Source organism: Anser anser (assembly GCF_964211835.1).
Source record: "Anser anser genome assembly, chromosome: Z".
NCBI classification, from domain to species: domain Eukaryota; kingdom Metazoa; phylum Chordata; class Aves; order Anseriformes; family Anatidae; genus Anser; species Anser anser.
In genome coordinates this window covers 87,897,182-87,920,359 of record NC_139723.1, presented here as the reverse complement: position 1 = coordinate 87,920,359, position 23,178 = coordinate 87,897,182, and the positions used below count along the sequence as shown (strand labels likewise).

The 23,178-nt window shown below is 44.8% G+C and overlaps 1 protein-coding gene across 12 annotated transcripts in view; it reads right to left on the bottom strand.

Annotated features, from left to right (window-relative positions):
• Positions 1–23,178, bottom strand: part of LOC310889345 (E3 ubiquitin-protein ligase NEDD4-like) — a 149,967-nt gene that overhangs the window by 106,577 nt on the left and 20,212 nt on the right. For 7 of the 12 annotated variants that reach the window (XM_083816697.1, XM_083816699.1, XM_083816700.1 and 4 more), the window contains one exon: positions 5,529–5,602. In XM_083816697.1, the coding sequence (XP_083672823.1) occupies positions 5,529–5,602 (74 nt within the window). Of the gene's footprint in view, positions 1–5,528; positions 5,603–12,453; positions 12,644–19,137; positions 19,234–23,178 lie in introns of those variants that run through there. The other 5 variants (XM_083816685.1, XM_083816691.1, XM_083816686.1 and 2 more) reach the window with 4 other exon arrangements.

The window sequence follows — 23,178 nt, the reverse complement described above, 5'->3', positions numbered from 1 at the left end:
ACACGCAACCCTTTTTACTTCCAAACCTTTCAGTTGAATAAGAACATCCACACCATGGGGTCTTATCTCACACAACCAATAACCACAGAATCATATAAATTCTATGATTGTAAATAATAATAATCAGAAGACATTTTATTCTTCTTTATACATACATATTCACCTTTATTACCTATGAAAGCATTTGTATGTGCATATGGAGAAACTGCATTTATAAAAAGCATGCCACAACTGTGCCAAATAACCCGAGAGGCAGCCCAGCACTACTTTCAATAGTGCTGTATTTCTTCTTTGTTTATTTTGAAGTGGAGTAGATGAATTCTAAATTTAAGTTAAGATATATAGTACGTAGTGATGCAATAATTTATCTCATGTTGTTCCAACGTGGTGTAAAAACAATGCTAAAAAGTAATTATATTCAGTAGATTGGTCAATCTCTGGTGATAGTGAATAGACATGATCTATTCCAACAGCTAATACAAAATTATATACTCAGTACAGTGAGATGAGGGGCTGCTCTCCAGACCTTATAGGAATCCATAAACCCATGTTAAAAGCAGAAAAAGACCACCTCCTTGCCTATAGTTAATGGTATTCCTTTCCTATAATTCTGCGTAAAACACCACAATCAAACCCCAAGCCCACACTGGAAGTACCTTCAGATAAGATACATACTTGTCCACTCGGGCAGACTGTGCTCAACAGATAGCCTGAGTCACTAGGGAACGTGCTAGGGTCCAGAAATATGTAAACATATGCGGCATTCAGGAGAGGAAATTTCATTTTATTTTGCAAAGTTCTCTAGGCAGTAACTGCAGTTGTGTGCAGTGAAATGCACAGAGCAGCCTCAGTCACAATGGTACTCAAGGCATCATTCTAGTACGCAAGTAAAAAGAAAATAAATAATAATCTGTTAAGCATGTTCTGTAATTAAGATTAATTACATTATAATTTGTGTTACTTAATTGCATACAAGAATACAAATACTAGCTGAATTCATTAAGACAGCATTTAAGAAGTTTAGAGAGGGAATTAAGAGGAAACAAATGTCAAATTATGTAATACAGTCATGACAGGTGGTAAATACATATACATACTTGCAAACGCACTAGAGAACAACACAGCGTAGTGTTTTTTTCAGAGTTCAGCATGCAAAGCATTCACAAAATTCCAGTTTGTAATTACTATAGCCATTGGCATATATCAAAGACTAAGTCTTATAATTTTGCAGGGCAAAATGCAACACAGATTATAAAACAAACCAGTTATATCCACACCAACTAGCCACTTATGTCTACATCAACTAGATCTGTAGATGGAATTAATCACATTTAACCATCACCTTGGGTTACTTGGCAGCTATTTCATTTGACATTTACTATATACTGTGTCATTATAATCATAGTTCTATGAATTTCTGAACTTTCACGTATCATTATTTACTATCAAAATGATTTCATAAGCAGCTTCAGGAAAAAAAAACACTTTTCTCTAGCGCTGTACACTGGTAAGACTTTCCTTGGATTTAATCAGGCAAGAAATGGCTTTCAGACTGCAAGTCTACAGCTGGTGTTTTCTAATGGTAAAGTTGATTAAAAACTGTAAGGAAAGCCTACCGAAAGGCAGAACACAGCGTACGCCTTGTAGGTCATCTTTCACAGCTACGTGGTAACTCTTTATTCTGCCCCAGTGCAAACCACTGCGCGATTCAACCACGCGGAGGCAATCGGCTGCTGGGGCTGCACCTTTGCAATTTTAACACATTCTCAAATGATTTTAGGACAAACTCATTCTGAAGTTTGCAACTACCCAAAATATTTAGCACAGTCCCTTGGCCTCCTTTCTCCCCAGAAGAGCATTTATCAGGACCAGGAATTTGTCCTTAAAGCTTGGTGTCACGTATGAAGAGACCAAGAAAACAAACCCGTGTTTGCCCGTAACGCAGAACATGCCCACAGGCAGGCACGCTGGTCAGGAACAGCACACAGAAACCCGGCGTCTCACACCACGGGGCACGGCACAGGCTGCAACGTGCACGCGTTGAAGTCCTCGACCAGCCGCGGTGCTGTGTCTTTTGGTGCTGACAACTTTTCCCTTTGCTAAGTCAGTGACGAGCGCGTAACGCAACCCCGTCCACACCTGCAGCTGAAGGAACCACCAGGCATTTTCCTCTCTCTGTAAGGGTTCTGTGTTCCCCAAGGAAGGACAATTTACCTCCACACTTCCAAATGCCCAGCCTGCTCGTCCACGCGGAGCTGCCTCTGAACTTCATTCCCGCACCTCCCGGGCTGCCTCTGCCTGTGTGCGGCCCAGGGCACCAGGAGGTCTTCCAGGAGAGAAAGTGACGAACCCTCTCCCTGTTCCCTGCTCCACCCCGCCGCACAACTGGTCCCCAAGGCTTTTTGCACCCAACAAGAACACCCCCAAGCACATCCCGCTCGGTTATTTCATCCTTCGCCAAGTTTGCTAACGGTGGCCTCAGCGACAGCAAGCAGCACGCTCTGCCTTCACAAACTCACCACGTTTGCTTTCCCCTAAGATACCAGCTCGCCACTGGCTGTGTCCAGGAGTTACGCTGTCACACATTGCTTTCAAGCTGACTTTTGGCACTCATGAAAATTACTGATGGGAGAGGGAAACAGTGCATAGGGGGTTACATCTGCAGCAACAAAGAAAACCCAGCTAGCGCTAGTCATTGCTGTTTTCCAGGGATCCTGGACAGACAGTACACAGGAAATAACTATTTGGTGCGGCTGTAATGCCTGTAAATTTCCCACATCCTCTTGCTAAATTCAAACATCTACGTACGCTGCTGCAGCTCCCCCCAAACGAGAAGTGAACCAGCTACTCCAGGTGGGTTCCCAGCAAACCCGTTACTGGGCCAGTTACTGGGCCACAACCCACTCCTGGCAGCCACGTTAGAATGACACTACCTGGAGCAACTTACGCCATACTTAAGGTTCGAGCAGCACGAAACGTTAATATCTCAGCAAGGTATGCAAGGCCAGCAAAACAAACAGAAAAGTCATACTGAAACGTTAGCTCAACACGAAGCTTCCTGAACGCTTGTCAGCACCGCAGTACAAGCATTTCACTAAGCTTACAGGGTGTGATGCTGGTAGTTTCACTTTTGCTAGAGAACTGCTTAAAACAAAGTTATAAACATAAGTTGGGAATATGTTTTTAACTCCTCAGTTTCATGGAAATCCTACTGGCTTGAGACTAATCTACTTAAATATTTAAGGGCCACATCAACAGATCTCAGTTCAAATTTCACTTAGTTTTAAGGTTTTGCATTTTGAAAGATATTTGTTCCAATTTATCAATACCTAAGCAAATGTTAGGAGTTCTTTCGAATACGACACCTTAAATATTCACAGAAGTTCTTTGACAAGTACGCCCAAAGGAGATACTACAATGCCACGGATTCAGCTGTAAAGTTTCCAATGTGTCCTTTAATGAATCAAATGAACACTAGAAAGATTGCCGCTTCTCTCAGATTACTTCTGGGGATTTGCGTGCTCCACAGCACTTCACTATTTACATAGAAGTTCCATTTAAATGGGTTGACTTGATATTTCAGCCACTAGCTTTGCTTTTTTCAAAGAAGTGATAAAGTTCAAAGCTCCAGAAATACTGAAAAAACAAAACCCAGCCAATTAATTATATCAAGTAAACCGAAACTATGTAACAGCATGAATAGGCCAAATTAACTGAGGTAAAGAAAAAGCAAAGTTAGTATGTACATATGGCAATTCTAGGGTTAGTATTGATAATAAAAAAAATTGCTTTTTCTGTGCCTTAGCCTTATCTCTTCTCTGGAATTTGCTCCTCCTCTCCTTCCCTTTGGTACTGCAGCATCTCAACGCCAACTGCGGGCGCAGGTGACAAGCGGGAGTTGCACAAGGGATCTGCTAACGCCGTGAGCAAGCAGCAGCACTCTGACAGTGTGACCCAGCCACGCTATCAACAGGACTACCTGGGCTCTACTTCGCAAGCACTGTGTGTCCAAGTACATCTACGTATAAGCTGCCTCTTTTGTTGCTTGTGGTCAGCATATCAAGATGACCTTCAAAACAGCACATTTAGGGGAAGAAATAAAGCTTTGTCTTACCATATTTCTGCACACAGCTACCAAAGGAACGTTTGTTGGAAATTTCACAAAAAATTAAAGTTGATTAAACTTTTAATTGCTGCTTTCATGTAGTTTCAAGCTAGATATGCAAGCTAATGAACAGTTTTTAAGCATCATTCGAGAGATACAGGAAAGTCCACAGGGAGGCTTGTTTATACATTAAGAAATTAGAGTAATTTCAATAAGAGCTAAATTGGATACCATTGATTTCAAACCAATTTAAAAAAAATGTAAATAGATTGGAGCATTTGCATTAAAGAATTTCCTCACAGTTGGGGGAGACAGAATGTCAAACCTCAATTAGCCTTCAGAAAAAAAAATGTTTACTGATCATTTCTGGCTTCAGAACCAGCTTCTCTCTCAATTACCACTATCTGATTGGATTCTTTAGATCATTATTTGTACGACAAGCCTAGACTTGGAAAAAGCCTATTTTTAAACCTGTGACCAATTCTTTCAAAATAAAAGTCTTAAAAACGCACAGAGTGTCTGTATTTGTATCTTTCCACGCTACCATTTAAAACCAGTTTTCTTGTTTGACAACTGTTACTTTGGCCATAGACCACTGTTTGCTCCATCTTCGGATATAAAGATGAACAGGGAAACAATCATACGAAAACTGCCTGATGTACTCCAAAAACTTACCTTGCCCCTGAAGTCCCCAGTTTAAAACTCAAGATGATTAAAGACTCAACTGGAAATAAAACCCAGGCCTGTCACAGCCTAACAGAAAAGTACCAAATCAGCACAGTCCACGCTGAACTCTTTTCTACATTAGCACTTACTACTAGCCTTCTTGTGGCATAGGCTCAACAGGTGAATATGCTTTTATTGCCTTGCTCTTTTAAGGTACCATCCTTACGAACTGCAGCAGTGGCACCTGGACACATCTGAGAGGCCAAGAAAATTCACAGTCTGCCTATTCAGCCAGACTTCAACACTTGGCACGAGAGTCCTAAAAACCAGTAGGGAAAGTGGAGCTTTGCAAAGCAAGACAGAGGGTGCTGCTGGCTTTTGGTCTTTCCTACGTTACGTGGGGCGTATGGGGAGGTAGTTGGGAGTAATGTTAAATATTGCCACATACTGCTTGAGTCTGAGCTGCTCCTCACCCCCTGACAGAGCTAAGGCAGCTGGTGAGCTAAGGAGCTAAGCTGGTAGACCTCCAGGGGCAGAAGAGGGCACAAAGAGTCACTGCTGTGATTAATAGCTTTCTTGCCAGCAGACATCACACAGTTTGCATTGGTTGTAAGCGAGTAATAGGATCTCTCCTATTTATTATTTATTATTATTTATTATTATATCCTACATTTATTGACAATGAATTATAAAGTATCCTTGCTCTGATACACTTACTCTGTTTAAAAGCATAAAATAGTCAAAGCAGAACACGTACCTGGCTCCAAAGATGTCTTTTTTTGCTAGGTCAATGCCAGAAACCACCTTTACCCTGAGGATACGAGACTCCTCCTATTAACCAAAAAAAGAAAAAAAGAAAGTAGGTTTAATATTTATTCCATAATTGATTTTGAAGACCACCACTTCACAACAGGTTAACCTGTGAATGAACACTCACAACCTTTAGATAGTATGAGTCTTCCTCAGGTAGGATTTTGGAAAAAAAGCCTCTCGGAAGGATATACACATTTTATCTACCAAAGAATAGCAACATGAAAAGCATCTGACTACAGTAGAAGTTGTTAAGAGTTAAATAAAGGCAAAGTATCAGTAGATACTAATAACAACATAACAGTAATAATGTTATAATAATATAAATAACAAAAGGTAGAAGATAACTTGCTGAGCAGTGCCATTTCAAACCTTAAACGATCCAAACTCCACAGAAATTCATTCTGCCTAGACTCTAAATCTGTCTCTTCAAACACAAGAGAGTATTTGAAAAGAGAGAAAATATTTGTAACAGTTTTGTCCAATAATGCTAATAATCCTAGCTGAAGGATGTCTAGGGTTTAAAAAAGGTACAAGAGTAAAATTAAATTCTTAAAATAGAGTTGTTTAAGCCTGTCTCATCACCTCAGTAAAAAAAAAAAAAACAGCTTTTAGTGACAAGCAGCAGTTTCAGACGATGCATGTTGTCTATTGTCTTGCTTATGTATGCATAGATTGTAGGACAGCTGACGTCCTGGTGGACATCGACCCGACACTCAGTTTATCACCTTGTTACGTTCAGCTCCCAAGGAACGCTGGTGTCAACAGCGTCTTTTTTCACCCTGTTTGGCCCGTTTACTTTTGTTACACAGATGCCACTAGAATTAAATCTGGAAAAGATCCTATGGAAACAGGTTTTGCAGTCACACCTATCAGCTATCCACCTTTTTCTCCTCTGATAAGCATTCCAGAGCTGCGAGATACCAGATTCAGTTACAGTAATTTGAGACTCCGTTCCTTGAAGCTTGTTCAGGAAACAATACCGTTTTCCCACAGGTTTATCCTGGCACGACCACACTACACCTACTCTATTTGCTTTAGATAGCTAAAAGGGAGACACGGGCTCGTTAGCCGTACCTGAGATTTTGGAGATTATTAGGAAGGTCAGAAACACCCCAGAAGCAAATGAAAGAAACGTCGAGGCTGGTCCTGTTCAGCCCGTCCGCAGAGAGAGTCCCGTCCTAACACACACCCCGCCACGTCGTTCTGTTGCCTTGAAACAAGAATTCAAGGCTTTAAATCTTTTCTGAAAATTTGTTTGCTGGTATCTTTTCCGGAAGGACTTACACAGTCCTGTTTCCAAATTGGGAAAATAGGATCTTTTGGGCCCAAAAAAGTCCTAGGACTTACCAGATAGGTAAACGAAACAGTACAGGAAAAACAACATTCAACGGAGTTCTGTTAGTGGATACTGAAATGAATGCACTTTTTCATAATTTAAGCACTGGCACTGATGGATTGTACAAAGTTATCTTTGAGGCATTATAGAACATACATGATTCTATGATCTTCAAGAGCGGTTTTAATTGACAAAAGGCAATGAACTTGAAAATTACGATCCAGAAAATTCCTTAAGAGGAAGCAGGATAGAAAAACTGTCAGAAATGCAGACAAATCTGAACTTACTGAAGAAACGAAGGATAAGAATTTGTAATATTAAGTGAAGAGGGACCAAAAGAGGGATTTCTAACAGTAACTTTGTCACGAATGCTACTCAGACTTTCTCCCGTGAAGTCTAGCATCAACTTTGCTGGAGTGGCATCTTATTTCTGCACTAACATCACCTCAGCATATTAATTGAATCAAACACTGCATGACTAAATAATAATAAAATCACAGAACCAGAGGAAGGCCAAATAGTGGATAATCGCTAATTCAGGGTCTGCAAGACAGAAAAGATGATCCTCCAGAAATCTGAAACAGATTTTCAAAAACATACCCAAAGTCTCACTTCATGCTATAAAGTACACAAAGATATGACCCTGCTCCCACTCCGCATACATGCTGCTCTCAGCCTCTGCTAAATACTCCATTTTACCAAGCAGGAAAGACAGTGCTTCTGCATGTATATGTTCAAATTTTCATATGCATAAAATAAACGTAACACTTCAAATATAATTAAAACATCTCAAGTGGTAACAAGGCTTCATCTATCTACACTCAGTTTTTTCCTTTGGTCAGCAAGGTACTTTCTTAAACCGCTATTGCATGCAATGAGCAAGGTGTATTTTGGACGGCAGCAAATTTTCCTGCATTAGCATGACACTAGATATGCACTGGTCTGAACCACACAAGGAGCCGTTCAGATAGCTTGTCTGCTAAACAATTCTCTTGTAATGCACTGAGCTTATGTAATTTTTTGTTAAGAGTATTCCCAAAAGCAGCATAACAACAGCAGCACTAGCATGTGGATGCATACACCAGCAATACAACAAAAGACTATTCCGTGTCACTTGACTCCCCAAAGCCTCAAATTGCACAGCTGAAAGGTGCCCACACGAGGCTTGCTCAAGCTTCGCCGCTGGTAGTAGTGGGTACCAGCAGCAGGAGCATCTCCCAGCTTCCCAGGCAGACACCTCCGGTTTTTATCTCCACTAATCTCCACTTCCTCAGCTGGGAACGCTGGGAGGAATAGTAAGACTGAAAGGCAGAAAAAGTAAGGTTTTCATATTCTTCTGTTTGATTCTCACATCCCTTTTTCTTTTATTTATCTGCAAGTACGCTGTGTCTAGGTAGAGGAAGGAGTTAAATTTTCACAGCAATAGAGCGCATCCATCAAAAGTCAGATAAAGGATTGCTTAGCTAGGCACAACAGGAGACTTGAAACGGCATCAACTACCTGACAGGTTTCCACTCCTCCTTTTCTCTGAAAGGCTGGGCAAGAAAAAGAAAACTGGGTTTTGGTTTGCTTTCTTGCAAACCCAGGGAACAACGAATGCCACAGCGGCCAGGACAAGATCGCTGCACACGGAAAAATTCTGAGACAGAAAGCCCAGGATGCAAACCCCAGATGAAGTGATCCCTCCTCAGCTTTGAGCCTGGGCTAATCTTTAGCTAAGGAGCACTTTGGCTTGTTGATATTACCTGCATGTTTACACATACATTTCTTTCAGTGGAAAGTGCCAACTTAAACAGCTCTCCCTCCAGTTCACTCCATTCCTGCCTAGGTTTTTCTGAACCTAGGTCGACACCTTGCAGCAGTGCAGCCCACAAGCAGCGCGCCAACAAACCAAGCACCAAGACCAGAAATTTGAGACTTCTGTCTAGAGCACCCAATCATACTCAGTAAACTCAGAAAATGCTGACTACCCTTTAAGCCCTCATGTAGAAGCACAGAGAATGTTTTAAGCGAGTTACGTGTCATCTGAACACAACCTCCAGATCAATATTTAGAAACAAAGACATTTAACGCTCACTCCAGAACTAGGTAACTACGAACCAAGACCACTTACCAGTGAAGCCAAGACCTCTTGGGCTCACTGTTTATGCTCTGCACAGTGTGACTGGTGCCTCTGAAAAGTACAAACCCTGAGTCAGGAACCCAGCGCAGCAAAGTCCAGGGCTACCTAGACATAGTTACGTATACAAACACCAGCACCCGGCCTGACGTATCCTGCAGAGGCTGGGTTGACTGTGTTCAGCGTGCAGGAAAACCCCAGATACAAGTACAGAATGGGGTGAGGATACAAATCTGGAGGGGTAAGGAGAGGCGATATACCTGCTGGGGAGCTATGGGTCTTCTTGGGATCCTATGCACAAGAAAGTAGGTGTGCAGCGAGGATGATGGACGCTTGGAGGGACTTACAGCTCGTGTCCTGGTTTGCAAGTTGGGTACATGAACAGGACCATGCAGAGCTGGTTAACAAGGCTGATCTGAGAAGAGGTACCTATGCCCAAAAGCTTGTCTACTTTTTCCAACTACAACTGCAATCAGTGTAACAAAATATATTCTAATAAAATGGCTGACTCCACTTATAAATCTTAACTTGCTGAGAACAATCAACCTTACGAAGGACTTCACATGAAGTGATATGCCAACAAGCAGAAACACGACCGTAAACTGTGTAGGCATCACCGACAGACACAAATCCAGCAGAGCGCAATTTATTGGCAGTTAACTATCTTGACTGAAAGACTTTCATAGATAATCAATCATCTGACACATTCTCATAGCAGTTTTTCCCAACAAAAACTTCCACCTTCTGGCAACTCTGACATCCCTCTGAGTCAGCAGAGGCGGCAATCACCACCAAACCCACGGCTCAGGCTCAAGGACAAACCTTGGGATGCTCCCTCCGTCCCTCCCCACACATACCCAGGCAGCTTGCTCACTCAGGACCCTGCCCCATCGTTCCACCAGCAGCCAAATTTCCCTTCTTGCAGCATCCCCAGGACCAGGAGACAGGAACCATGGAGGTGGGGTACAGTAAGGGACAGACGAGAGTGGCAAAGCTGAGGCCACCCGACAGGAACCCTGTCCTTACTGGAGGACTTGAGCGATTTGGAAGCCATTTGCTGCTCGAGTTGCCATTCCCTGCCAGGAACAGGCAGCAGTCCACAAAAGCACTCTAGAAATGGTACATGGTCCACATTTCCCCCTTGGGCCACCCTAAAAATCTATCCAAAGTGAGTTAATACCTGGTGTTCCAAGGTCACTTCACATTTTCATAGCTCTGCTCCAAGGCAGCAGGAAGCAACCCCTGCACTGGCCGCACGCTCACACCGCTTCCAGCGGCATCCGCCCTGAGGCAGACAGCAATGTGGGAGCATTTGAGATCAACAAGATCCCCTTCCCTCTCCCCACCTCTCCATTGCCACGGATGGGAGCTTTTGACTTGGATTCCTTCCACTTCATTTTGTATTTAGTAATCACACAGAACTGGTCCTTAGATGATTTAAAAGCTATGATACTGACAGTGATTAATAGCAGCAACTCATCTACCGTGCCCATCTTTAAATCACTTCTGGTAGTCTTGCTAAGTGGGCATTTTAAAAGGCACTCTTCTGATGCTGCTCACAGTTCAAAACATTTATCAAAGAAATGCTTGTCTGGTGATAAGATTAAAGTATATTCCCCTTCTGTACAATTGCCACGTTGCCTGGAGGAAATAGCGTTAGCCACCGACAAACAGCCAGCTAGATGAGATGGACACCTCACTCGGCATTTTTCCTTTGTATACCACTGAATCCAGTTCATTTTCAGAAGAACGTACCCTAAGCTTTTTTGAAATTCACCGTTTAGGAGAGGAGTTAAGCCCACCCCAGCAAGGAGTGTTTCTATTGCTGTACCCCTGCCCACAGTGTGGCATTCCCCACTGGAACTGCTTTCCTCCTCGCTGGGCTCTTCAGCTACGACACAGAAGACCTCACAACTCGGTGCTAGGCTGTTCACAGTACGTTGCCTACAATACGTCTTGCCCTTCTAGTTCCTAGAATTCCCCATGCCTCGGGACTGGGGTTGTCAGCAGCTAAGCAGTAACATGCTAATGCTTTTGAAGCCTCGCTTGTCAAAGCTCTCTATGTTGTCAAAGCTCTCTATGCCTAAACTCTTTCTACCCTCACCCCGTAACCTTAGCCTCACAACATGCTTCAGCAGGGACACCATAAAGCGCTTGGTTAGGTATTAATGTGGAGTTCCACCGGTAACCACATTCATACTTATTTCTGCTTTGTCCAATGATTAACGTGAAGTTTATGTATTCTTGCCTCCCTGGAAATGTCAGAGGTTACATACTTTTCTTCTTTGCTGAAGGATAATCTTTACACAGACTGGGTTCTCTCACCTGGAACTCACTTTGCCATTTCAGGGACACTGACTTAGGTGGGACCACGTCAGCCAATAAGCGGCCACCTGTGACGAAAACCAAAGCCAACCACGCAGCAAAAACTAGATTTCACCGACAGCAAACAGACCCCAGCACACCTCCCAGAACAGGTGGGAATACAGGTATGCTTACAGATTTGAGACTTTGTGTACTTATATTTACATATCCGATTCATATTTTAAAATTTGCATTAAATACACTTCCTCCAGGTGCTCTGAAAAGCAAAGTCATTTGTAAGACCTATTAAAACATTCACGTAAAAAAAAAATTAAAATCCCTCCAGCTCTTAGATTAATAAAATATCCCAGAGCTGGGAAGTTCAGGGAGAAGTTAGAGGCACTGAGGAAAGAACGCAGGTAAACAGAGCGCCCTGGCCTGCCCGCTCCTTCCCCACCCCTTCAGACAATAACCCAGCAGAGATAATTCAGTGCGCACCAACTAAAGCAAGATGGCTATGCTATGCAAACCAACTTGAACAAATTTCGGAAAATGCATTCATATGTTTTGAACACACACAGACAGAAATCCACAGCAATCCAGCCTGATAAAAGAAAAACTAGATTTCAGCTTCCTGTAGGACAGAAAATCCTATAGAATTAGAACACGCATTAAGAGAACAGCACTGAAATAATAATCGATATAGGTATAAAATTAGAAGCCTGGCCTTTTTTTTTTTTTTAAAATGAACAGACAAGTGTGAAAGGCAGACGAAGTTTGGATCGATGCAAACTAGTATTTGAACAGATGCCACGCAGACCAGAGAAGTGACGCGCTGAAGATTTAATGTGTTCTTCCACAATTACCTAGTGAAAGGTACATAAAATCAGCTACTAGTCAAATCTCTCAAGCCGGACAGGTTTCCTTCAGAAACACGCCACAGATGTCTGAGGTGCAGCAGGTATTTCCTCAGCAGCACAAGCCTCGGGCAGCCCTCCTCGCGCCTACTGCAGAGGCCTCGGAATCAGGCGGTCACACCAGCAGCTGGGGAGCGCAATTCAGACCTCACCCAGACACACTGCCTGAGCAGGGAACGAAAGGCAAACTTACCAGGCACTTCGCCGTCTCCTTGGTGCGAGCCCTTTACGTGCAGGGAGACGGCGTTCCTAGGAGCGCAGCGAGGCCCGGCCGGCTCCAAAGCGCCCTGAGCAGCAGCAGTCAGTACACGGAAGTTTCTCCGTGGAGGCAATAAATTGCCATCACCAAGGCAACAAGGTGAAAGGACAGCAATCTAGTGTTTCACCTGAAGAAAGCTTAAGGTGAAATGCTGTTTGTTTTCTTTCCCCCTCTGTATACAGACATTTTTGATTTCAAACCAAGATAGGAGTCAGCGAGGTAAATTTCCACTGACTGGAATGAAAGAAACCAGATAATACTGGAAATTTACCTGCGCGCCAGAGACTGTGGATTCAGTTCCATCCACTGGGCACGTCCTCTTTATTTTTATTGCACTTAAAGGGTTGCAAAATATAACAGAATGGAAAAGACAACAAATCTTTAACTTGTTTTTAAACTCTTGGCCCTTTTGTTAATCTGAATAATAATAAAAAACAACACACACAAAGCCCCTGCTGTGCTGGACATAACAAAAATATACAAATACCCAAACAAACTGCTCTTTAATTCTCCGTATTATTGTGAAAAGTCAACTAGGACTTGCAGTTTCAAAACAAAATAGAATATTTTTCACCTACTTTAAAAAAAAAAAAAGGGAATATTTTCTTTAGCCAAGCTAACAGTGTTAGGATAATCCTAAATCTTTCAGCAACTGAATATGTGGAAGACAAATTAGATCACAGGAGAGCCATGCTGATTTTCACTTTGATTTGTTGGTGGATTAAACCAACCCAGATTACAGCCGATTGCCCGAAAAGGCAATCCTGCCTTTTCTTCCCTGCAGAATTCTTAACACACATTGCACGAGGCAACACATTTAAAAACAGATCAACATATTTTGTCTGCGGCAGATCTTGAAATCGGAGGGATTGAACAGAAGCTTTCAGAGGAAGGAATGCTGTGCGACTGGGATTCTCCAGAGGAAGCCACCAGACTGAGGGGAGGACCGCCCATGCAGCAGGCAGTAAAGCCCGAGACAAGCTCCTGTCCTGCAGAAAGCAGGACTACACCGCTGAGCAGCACCTGCCTTCTCGTCCTCACACCACAAAGCCCCGAGCTTAGGGGGACCTGCTCTTTTCAAGACCAGAACAAGGTGCGCTTTAGTCACCTCCCTGCACTGCTGCGCGATGAGCCCCAAGGGCCGGCAGGAAGGAAGGGGCGTTAAGCTTGGGGAAAGCTTGCACAAAGCCAAGTTTGTGCAGCGTAACCACAGGCTGTCAGGCTACGCTTAAAAGGCCCTGAATATCCCAGAGCGCTACAAAGTTATTGAACCAGGCTTTACTGAATACCTTGCCGAGGCCCAGGACCAGCAGGCCAGCTGATGAAGCCAACACCAGTAGGCAGGACGAGAACAGCAGAGCTCATGGAACCGTGGGGACCTTAATGCTTACGCAACAGAAAAACATTAGATGTTTCACAATAACAATTAGAGCATTACTCTTAGGCCTTAGGACTCTCAGAGGCAAAATATATTCCCATGTTCCTTGGTTAGACTGATACAGCTAGGGAAAAAACACCAGGCAAATTTTCAGGAAGGCATGAGTTGGTCTTAGCAGGGAAGTATCACTGTGCTGCCCTTATACATGGACAAAACAACTGATGAAACTGAACTGAGCAAGTTAAAAATACACAAGTCAGGAGCAAGGTATTCAGATCAAAGCGTATCAGTGACAGAGTTAGCAAACAGAACTCAAAACTGCCAGCCTAATGCTCTGACAGCAACCACACAGGCAGGCTCAAACCACAGAGCACTGAGCTTATGAAAATCTGCTTGCAGGGTATTTTACCACATTAAAAAAAAAAAAAAAACACACAAAAACAAACCAAGAAACCACAAGCTCCAGGTGATCCATTTTTATAAAAATCAGTTGAACTCCATGCAGCCAGATACACTTGAGCAATTTCAGCAAGCACGTTGAACTGGGTCACCTGTAGTCTTTGGAAATGCCTACACAAATGCAGAACTTGAAATGAATGGCCTTGCTGCACTGCAGTACGAGACCTGATTTTCCTTACTTAACGCTTAGATCTATTTATATCACTCACTAGAGGAATTCTTCTAACCAACACAGTGTTTTCCGCACCAGGTAATTCAGCAAACTCTCCAGCAGGCTCACGCAGGCTGTGCAGATGTCTTCTAAGCCCAGCTGTGCCAGCAAAGGGAAGCGATTCCTATCCAACAGCTTTCTTCCCGGTTTTTAACGCCAGCAGAGGCTGCTGCCTCCCGTCCCCAGCTCAGGGAGCACCCAGAGGAGCCAGGCTGGGCAGCCAGGCTGACTGGCCTCCCTCGGACCGCCTCGGCCCAAGGGGTGCCGATTCCTCGCTGCCTCCCTCCCTCCTCAGCTCCTGGCGGTGTTGGGGCCCGCTGCCACCTGCGGTTCACCGGCCCAGCTCATTCTGCACACCTCCTGTGCCCAGCTCCACGCTCCCCCTTACCGCGCCAGCTGCACGAACGGGGCTGCCCCGAGAAGCTGGCAGCAGCAACCTCTGCGCAGCCACCGCCCACCTCTGCTGAAACGGCATCGTTTTGTAACGGGCACCCGCAAGGAAGTTAAAAAAGCAGCGCGGTAGGAGAAAGGAGGGGACGTTTACTGAATCATCTGTATATGGCGGATTTTCAGCACAGGAATTTCTCTTCCTGAAAGAAGCCTCCATCTGCTTTTCTGTGGACAAGCCAAGAGACCTATTTAATTGTTGGTGGTAGCAAAGAAACATAAAAAGCAGTTGTGACATGTTGCTATTAAGAACCACGTACAAAGCTGCGACTAGGAGTTCGCAGGACATTTGCAGAAGTCGGTGAACTGAAAGTGACTCCCCTAAATGGACTTCAGTTTTAAGAGCGGAAAAAACAATAAAAAAAATCTTGCATCAGATATCAGCACCAACATGTTCTGCCCCCAAATAGAATATTTACTGAAAGTATAAACAGTGATTTCCTACTGTAAAATCTGTCAGTAAGGCTTTATTGCTGGTTTTTGGTGGTGGTGGTTTTCCTTGGGGGATACAGAAATTCAGCTGATTCTTTAAAACTTGAAGCTTTTATTCAACAAACATCTATTTCTGGCATGCAAAAATAGCCCTTTAAGCATGAACTACCATAAAACAAAGGAATGGTGCTTTTTACAAGTAGGATGATTACATTACGCTGGCCCTGACACTCGTAAAAGCTTTGCCAACCATGGAGAGTAAAACAAGGCCAGCTGCTTTAGTTTCAGATGTTCATTATCCTCGGGTCAGTGTTCAGACAGATCTATTACTTTCTAGCATACAGAGTAGTACTCCAAAACTTATTAGTCAAAAGAGGAACACCAAAAATCCAAGCCGCTGACGAACATCCAACAATTTCACCCAGCAACGAAGCACAGCCCCGATCTCCAGTTCACACCTCGCAGTAAGAAGTTGCTGACAGATGCAAACCAACGTCGGCTAACAGGCAGTGGCACTGAGATGGCTTCACAACTGTTCTTCCACGATAACCATTTTACAGTTCTACTTGGTAACCATCATTACGACATTTTGATCCAACTTCACACGGGCAGTCACGGGGGTAGGCTCTGGAGGAGCCTCCACACACAAAGCTGAAGGAAGGTTTTTTAGGAAGTCCAGCACGACCTCGAGGAAGCATTCTCTAATCGACTGCTGTCTTAAAAAACAAGCCTAGCCCCCACTCTCACGCCACCCACGAGTTTACTGAGGGCGCGCTCTGCCCCACCGTCCAGGCGGTCAGTGGTGGTGCTGGGCCCGGGACTGGGCCCTGGGGCACTCTGCCGGTTGCCGGCCTCCGGTAGCCTCGGGGCCGCTGCCCCCACCGCACCGCTCTGAGCTGAGCTAACGCCTTAAGAACCCGGGGCCATGCTCGTTATCGGCCCGTCTTTTATTCCTGCCATTTCACACACTTCAAAAGGCACCTTTACAGCTTTTATTGTTTCCTGTGATAGCACGAAAATAATTCTTAGCAGCTCCCCGAACACCGGGCAAGTGACCAGCCTCTAGCTGCACGCTGGGGATGTCGCTGGCCGCCTGCCGTCCCCCAGAGCAGCAGGAGGGAAAGCACCAGGCCTTCCTCCCGCTCCGCTCCCCAGGGAGGGGACCCTCCCGCTCCGCGCTGTCCTCACACACGCTCCAAAAACATCATGGTATTTGTTCCAGAGTGGCAACTGCTTCCTACGTATATAGCATAATCTAAAAAACATTTGTTTAAAGCAAGTTTTATCAAAATTCTGATATCTTCTTTCTTTAAATACTGAGGGCATTGCTAGCTGTAATTAAAAAAGCCAGCGTTGATCGTCATCGTGACCCAAATTAACACTCACACTTCCACGGTGAAAAGCTAAGGAAGCGGTTCTAGGTAACAAACACTGCCGTCTTAGTTTAGGCACAGAAAACACACATTGAGAAGCGTGGTGTTGGTCAGTTTAGGTTTTTAAAGGCACAAATCTCTGAAGCCTACCATGTTCAAAAGGCTGGCTATGCATACAAAGCGCACAAGAGAAGATCCCGTACCAAATGGGGGAGGTTTAGATGTGCTTCATTCCAGTAGCCCAACTGGTTGCTGACCGATCATGCAAGCATGTTTGTGTAACCACAATCTATATTCCTGTTAGATATTTAAAGATTTTAGACCATAAACAGTCAGCTTTATTGCTGCTGCATTGTTTAATGACAAGACATGCATTCAATAAAAATGTAATTCCAACAATAAACTGTAATTGGAGGCTTATTTCTATCCAAGATAACGTCAGCGATCTATTTAACTGTATGTGCCCACAGAACAAAGCTGCCACAGGACTGTCTGTTTCATGCAGACAACAAACTGCAGGGCAGATGAGGAACAGGACAAGGAATTTCTTAAATAGGCTTTGCTGAAAAGCATTGATAACAGAAAATCTGCGCTAAGTGACAAGAAAATACCAGTGACATTGCCAAAACCTTAAATATCCCTAAAAGGACACCTTTTTACTGCAGCACTTCAATCTCAAAAAAGATTTTATCAAGCACATTTTCAAAATAGTTGTGAACAGGTATTAAGCCACTTTTAGGATCTGTTGTTCTGAAGATCTAACACTGCTTTAGCAGACAACACATTTCATCTTGGTTCAACAGAATGCAAAAATTAAAAGCACTGCTTTCAAACGACTTCTGTAGAGATGCACAAGAGAAATGCTGCAGATGAAATACATCAGCTGGACTGATTCCACGCGTGGTTTACACCAAGAGGAAGGAAAAAACTATTGTGAACAAAGAAAGTAAAGACAAAGAACTCTAAGTTTTGAAGAAGTTTGATTTTTCTCTTCTGCTCAAACCAAAAATCAAGTATGATTGCAATGTTAGTAATTACACCTTCCGACTATAAAGCATTAACGCTGGATTATTACATCTCTTGTAATTCAAACACATCATGCAGTAGCGATTTTAGGAATACTAAGAGAACAATACCATAGAAGACTGTTGCTTAACAAACAGGATGGTAAACTCAGTTAGGTCTAACGTGATGTAATCTTACTCATCCTGGTTTGAGCTGCAGAAGAGAAACAAGTCAAAATGTTAAAGAGCAACATACAGTGCTAACAAATCCAGAACGCTCTAAAAGCAGTTTTGGAAAGATTAATGAACTTTGCTGGCACTAAACCTTATTCTACAATTTCAGTGCTCAGTGCATTCATTTACTACAAAAAGACCTTCTTTGAAACTTGGTTTGTAACAAGTCTGATAAGCGGTAGAAGTAAGAAGGATGAAATATAGGCTATAATCCTAGAATTTGATTGAGAGCTAGGTTCATGCATCTCAGAGCTCCACCAATTTCTTTGCTGTTCGATGACTGGAGCATAGCAGGTATTCTCTAGATTTACATGGATAAATGAACGTGATGCTAATTACTGTATATTCTACCACAATAGAAAGACAACGATTCATTTTCTAAGGAGGAGGGATAAGAACATCAGCAGGAATCTGGTAATTAACATAGGCATATATAACATTCCAAAAAAAACAAACTGATAAGCATTTGCATTTATTTTAGAGCTGTTATCCAACTCCCATTCAGTCACTGTATCAATATAAAAACATAAGAAAAAATTATGGGCTTGCTGGGGTTTTTAAAAGATTTCTGTTGGAAAACGAATATTCTGCCCTTCATGTCGAATATGGTTTGTCCCAAGCGCATTGGTTTAACTTAATATTATCAGGATTTGCTTTAAGGTCTTGCTCATCAAATCTTGGTGTAGTTTGCAAAAATGTTTTTTATAATTCATTACAGGCTGCATCCACTGGAATGGTTCCAAATACTGTTACTTAAGAAAGCCTTCTATCTAAAATATTTTTAAAACACTTTGAAGAAGCAACAACAACAAAAACTTGAAAAAGTAAAGCCACAGATGACCCCAAAGATTTACCTCTCAGTGAAAGTATTGTGGTTTTTGTTTTTAAATAAACACCCCATAACTTCTGCTCAAAAGCAAAACAACAGACACGAAGATGCGATGTGGTTACTTTCACTATAAGAATGAAAACCAAAGTTCGCTTAGGTAGCAGCAATAGCAGCTTCCACAGCCTTCCCTGGCAAATAATTTCTTTTTCAAGTACTTTAACATTAGCTTCTAATCTGACTAAAATACTCACAAGATTTCCTCTATTCTGTATCCTCCTTCTTAATTAAGTTTTCCTCTTGTGTTTCTTCTTAATGTTTTTGCACAGCACTAAACTGTCTTCTTCCACATTCTTGCAAAAGCTGTTATAAAGATTAAAAACAGACCAGATTTAAGCTTCTGGTCTCAACATTTCAAGAGCCCTGCACCAAGAGCTCAAGGCAACTCACAAACGCAGCTGCCATCCCATGCCCCCACTCCAGAGCTAAGGAGTATGAGCCCCAACCCCAGGGCCAGGAGAAGAGGAGAAAGCTGCCTCGTCTGCCCTGTGATTAAAGGCAGGTGGGAGGCCTCACCTTTCCAGTCACGCACAGGTGACGACACTTAGTACTCTAAAAACCAACGGATTACCAAGCACACACCTTACTTTCATCTTCTGCACGACGATGACCCTAACTTATTGTGCACTTTAAGTTTAATCCTCAAAGCCTTCTGAAAATGTACATCAGAAGGGGTCCCAATGATTTCTGGGCGGTCTGATCACTACTGAAATACCAGCTGATTCCCCGTGAGCAGATCTGCATTGTTCTGTCAGCTTTACACATTAACAAAACAACGGTAAATTAAAGATAAACCTTGTAACAGGCACACAAACATATTTCTTCAGCCTAAGAGCCTCTGGCACCTGTGCAGGCCGGCCGGCCGGCGATGCACAGCACACGGCATCCACAGGCTCGGGCAGCCCTGCGGGGGAGGCTCTCTGCAGGACCTCGTCCCCACGGCCAGGAGCCCCCAGCTGACGGCAAGGCCAGCGGCAGCCGTGGCTACAGGATGGCGGAGGTTTATCCTGCAAGGAGGTGGGGAAGGTGATCAGCTGCGAGGAGCCCCTGCGCTGCCCAGCTTGCCGCAGGACCGGGCGGCGGGACCCTACCGGAGGCTGCCCGACAGGCGCAGGGTCTGGAGCCAGGAGCGCCCAGGAGGGGCTGCCCCGGTGGGCTCGCTCAGCCTGAAGAAGGCCAAGGGGGTGTGACTGCTGCCCACCCCGCGGGTGTCCCACTACAGGGACAGCGCAGCTGGCCCCTTCTCAGAGGGGGCAGCAGAAGGCCACAGGGCGACCACCGCAAGCTGCAAGTTAACAGCAGAGAAATTCCAGCTAAATAGGACAGGCTTCCCATGCCACCAGGTCGTTAAGGACTGGAGAGAGGCTTGGAGGGGCTGCAGAGCCTTCAGCACAGGAGATGGGCAAAGCTGGGCTGGAGACGGCCCCGAACGACCTGTGCTGACGCTGCCCAGCCGGTCCCCGGGCACCCCTTGCCTCCAGCACGGGGCTCTCGCCACTGCTGATTCTGGCAGCAGCTCCTGCGGAGGGTCTGTGGAACAGCCCACGGTGTCCTAGACAGCAGGACTGAAACAGATTGCTTCAAGATGGTGTGCAGCAACAGCAAGAACTGGCTGTGATCCCTGCCGAACACACGCACGCAGCGAGCAAGGTGGACCAGCACAGACGTTTCTGCTCTCTCCGAGGCCTGTGGCAGGACCGGGAGCTGCTGCAGCGACACCACGAGCTTCGGCGCCCCCAGACTGAACCTGATCAGTGAGCAGCACGTACCCGTGCCCCCTGGGCGGCCAATGCACCTGGTACAGCTGTGTCACAGCCCCAGCCCCATCACCTGCTCATCGTGCTGGTGCTGCTCGTCCTCCCACTCTGCCCCTCGGCTTTCTGGGGGCAAAGCGAGGTGCTGTGGCTGGGCGTCCGCTGGGGGCAGGCGGCTGAGGGCAGGGGCATACAAAGAGAGACAGAGGCCAGGGATGGACCCCGAGCCCTGGGAGACATCGACAGCCTGATGTCTGAGCGCAGCCTGATCCTTTCCCGTTACTTTTTTGAAGTACTGTAATAGCTCGACTGAAGCAGACTTCAGCAGAGAGCAGAGAGCAGGAATGCCAATTTTCACAGAAAGACTCCATTTTCTAACACAGTTTGTTTCCTTGCATGAATCATCCTATTATCCAGCAAGAAATGAAATTAGATCTTCCAGCTCTCAACTGAAGTTAATAATTAATGTTACTGTAAGAGTTTCCAGTCTTCCCTGGTGAAGAAACTCTTTCAAACACATTAACATTTCAATGAGCACTCCTGTCAGTCAACCCAGCAGCTCATTCCTTTGGCCTCTCTTCTCCATGTTGAAGTTTTTTGTTGCTGTTGTTTTTGTTTTAAATATCAAGTTTTATCCTCCAGCAGTACCCCCGCCTTGTCCTTAAGAGCAAATGCAGCTGTTAGCTCTGCTCCCCAGGCGTTTCTAGGCTTGGGGGATGAATTACTCTCTACAGTCTCTGTCCAGATTAGCAGAAGCCAAGCCAGCACCTACACCAAGCTGATGGATCCACTGAAGGGATCCACTCTAACCGTAGAAGTCTAATGAATGCTCAGGCTTTTGTATCCTGATTTTATTCTTCCAAGATGTTTAGACCGCATTTGGGAGGAGCAGCAAGCTGAAATCTCCACATACAGATCCCTTCAGGGGACCCTTCAGAGGAGGTTCAGGTTGGAAACGAGGAGACGTTTCTTCTCAGAAAGAGCGGCCAGGCATGGGAACAGGTTGCCCAGGGAGGTGGTGGAGTCACCGGCCCTGGGGGTGTTCAAGGAAAGGTTGAACGTGGTGCCTGGGGACATGGCTTAGTGGGTGATGGTGGTGGTAGGGGAATGGTTGGACCAGATGATTTTGGAGGTCTCTTCCAACCTCAAGGATTCTCTGAGATGCCGTTCCCGTTGAGAACGCAGGTGTGGCTGAAAGCGGGGAGCTGTGCACCACCGGCTCCTCGGTGACTGGGGCCATGGGCGAAGCTCACTCTGCACAACTTCGATCATCTGCTTTGTCATCTTCACTGCAGCGCGCGTGCTCCTTCTGAGACTGCTTTAACCACCAGCTTTCTCCTCAGGCCATTATAAAAATGCATTTCTTGGCACCCAGAGCCTAGGAGGATGGGGAAAGGAGGGTGCCTCCAAAAGAGCATCTCATCTGGCAGCGAGAGCCAGCCGAGGTCCAAATCGCAGGAAGGGTCTGCTGCCAACTGACGAATTGCTCACTTCTTTAGCTCCTTTGCTGCTACGACCTGTACCTACGAAGGCAGATGTAACTGCACGCTTAGTCATGACTAAAAAAATTCACCCCTCTGAAGATCAGAACAAAGCTCTCCACAGCCTCTGCAAAGGCTGTACAGCGCACCGGTTCACTCAGGATTGCACCTTCTCCCCAGAAGACTTATTCTGACTGAAGATCTACAACGATCAGATTTGGAGTGATGTCCACTCCACACGTGGAGGCACTGTCCACTCACCCACCAGATCGAGTGTTGTATCCAGGAAGCAGGGAACGGAAGAGAGAATTTGGGGACGTGCTGTGCAATGAACCGTGCCGTGCACGATCCACCCTGCTCATCCCGCAGGAGATGCTGTTCTCCTGGTAGCTCTTCCACCTCTCCCACTCCTCTCCTACTCACTTGGAAAAACAGCAGCCCTCTGACAAGGATTTTTTAACTTTTGGTGATGGCAAAGGATATTTGCAATTCAAAGATATACTCTAGGGCTAGAAAGCTCTCAGTTAAAGACTATGCCATCTCCTAGAAGACGAGAAAACTGTGCGGTTATCAGCGCAGGTGTAATGGGCTGGGCTTGGGAAGCTGGCAGCGAGCGGCCCCAGGCTCTCGGACGGGAAGGACAGCAAAGCTCTCCAAGGGAGCTTCCCCAGGATGCCCCCGGCATGCCTTGTGAGCAGCTGGAGGCGTGGACCAGAATTAAGATAACGTGCAAAACCCGCTGTAGTCAAAAACTGTATTAGCACAAACATGACCAATGCAGGAGAATAAATTTAAGTAATTTAGCTGGACAAGTTATTTCCTATGCATACGTGAATTTAAGCTACCTTACAGAAAGAAAAGCAGTTACCACCTTTCTAACTGAAAGGACATAGGATCACTGCTGAAAAACGCCAAAGGTACCCCTGAATTAATGCGCACAGTCGCAATCAGTTTTGGTAACACTAGCACTAGGAAACCCATGGGCTTTCGTAAAAAATAC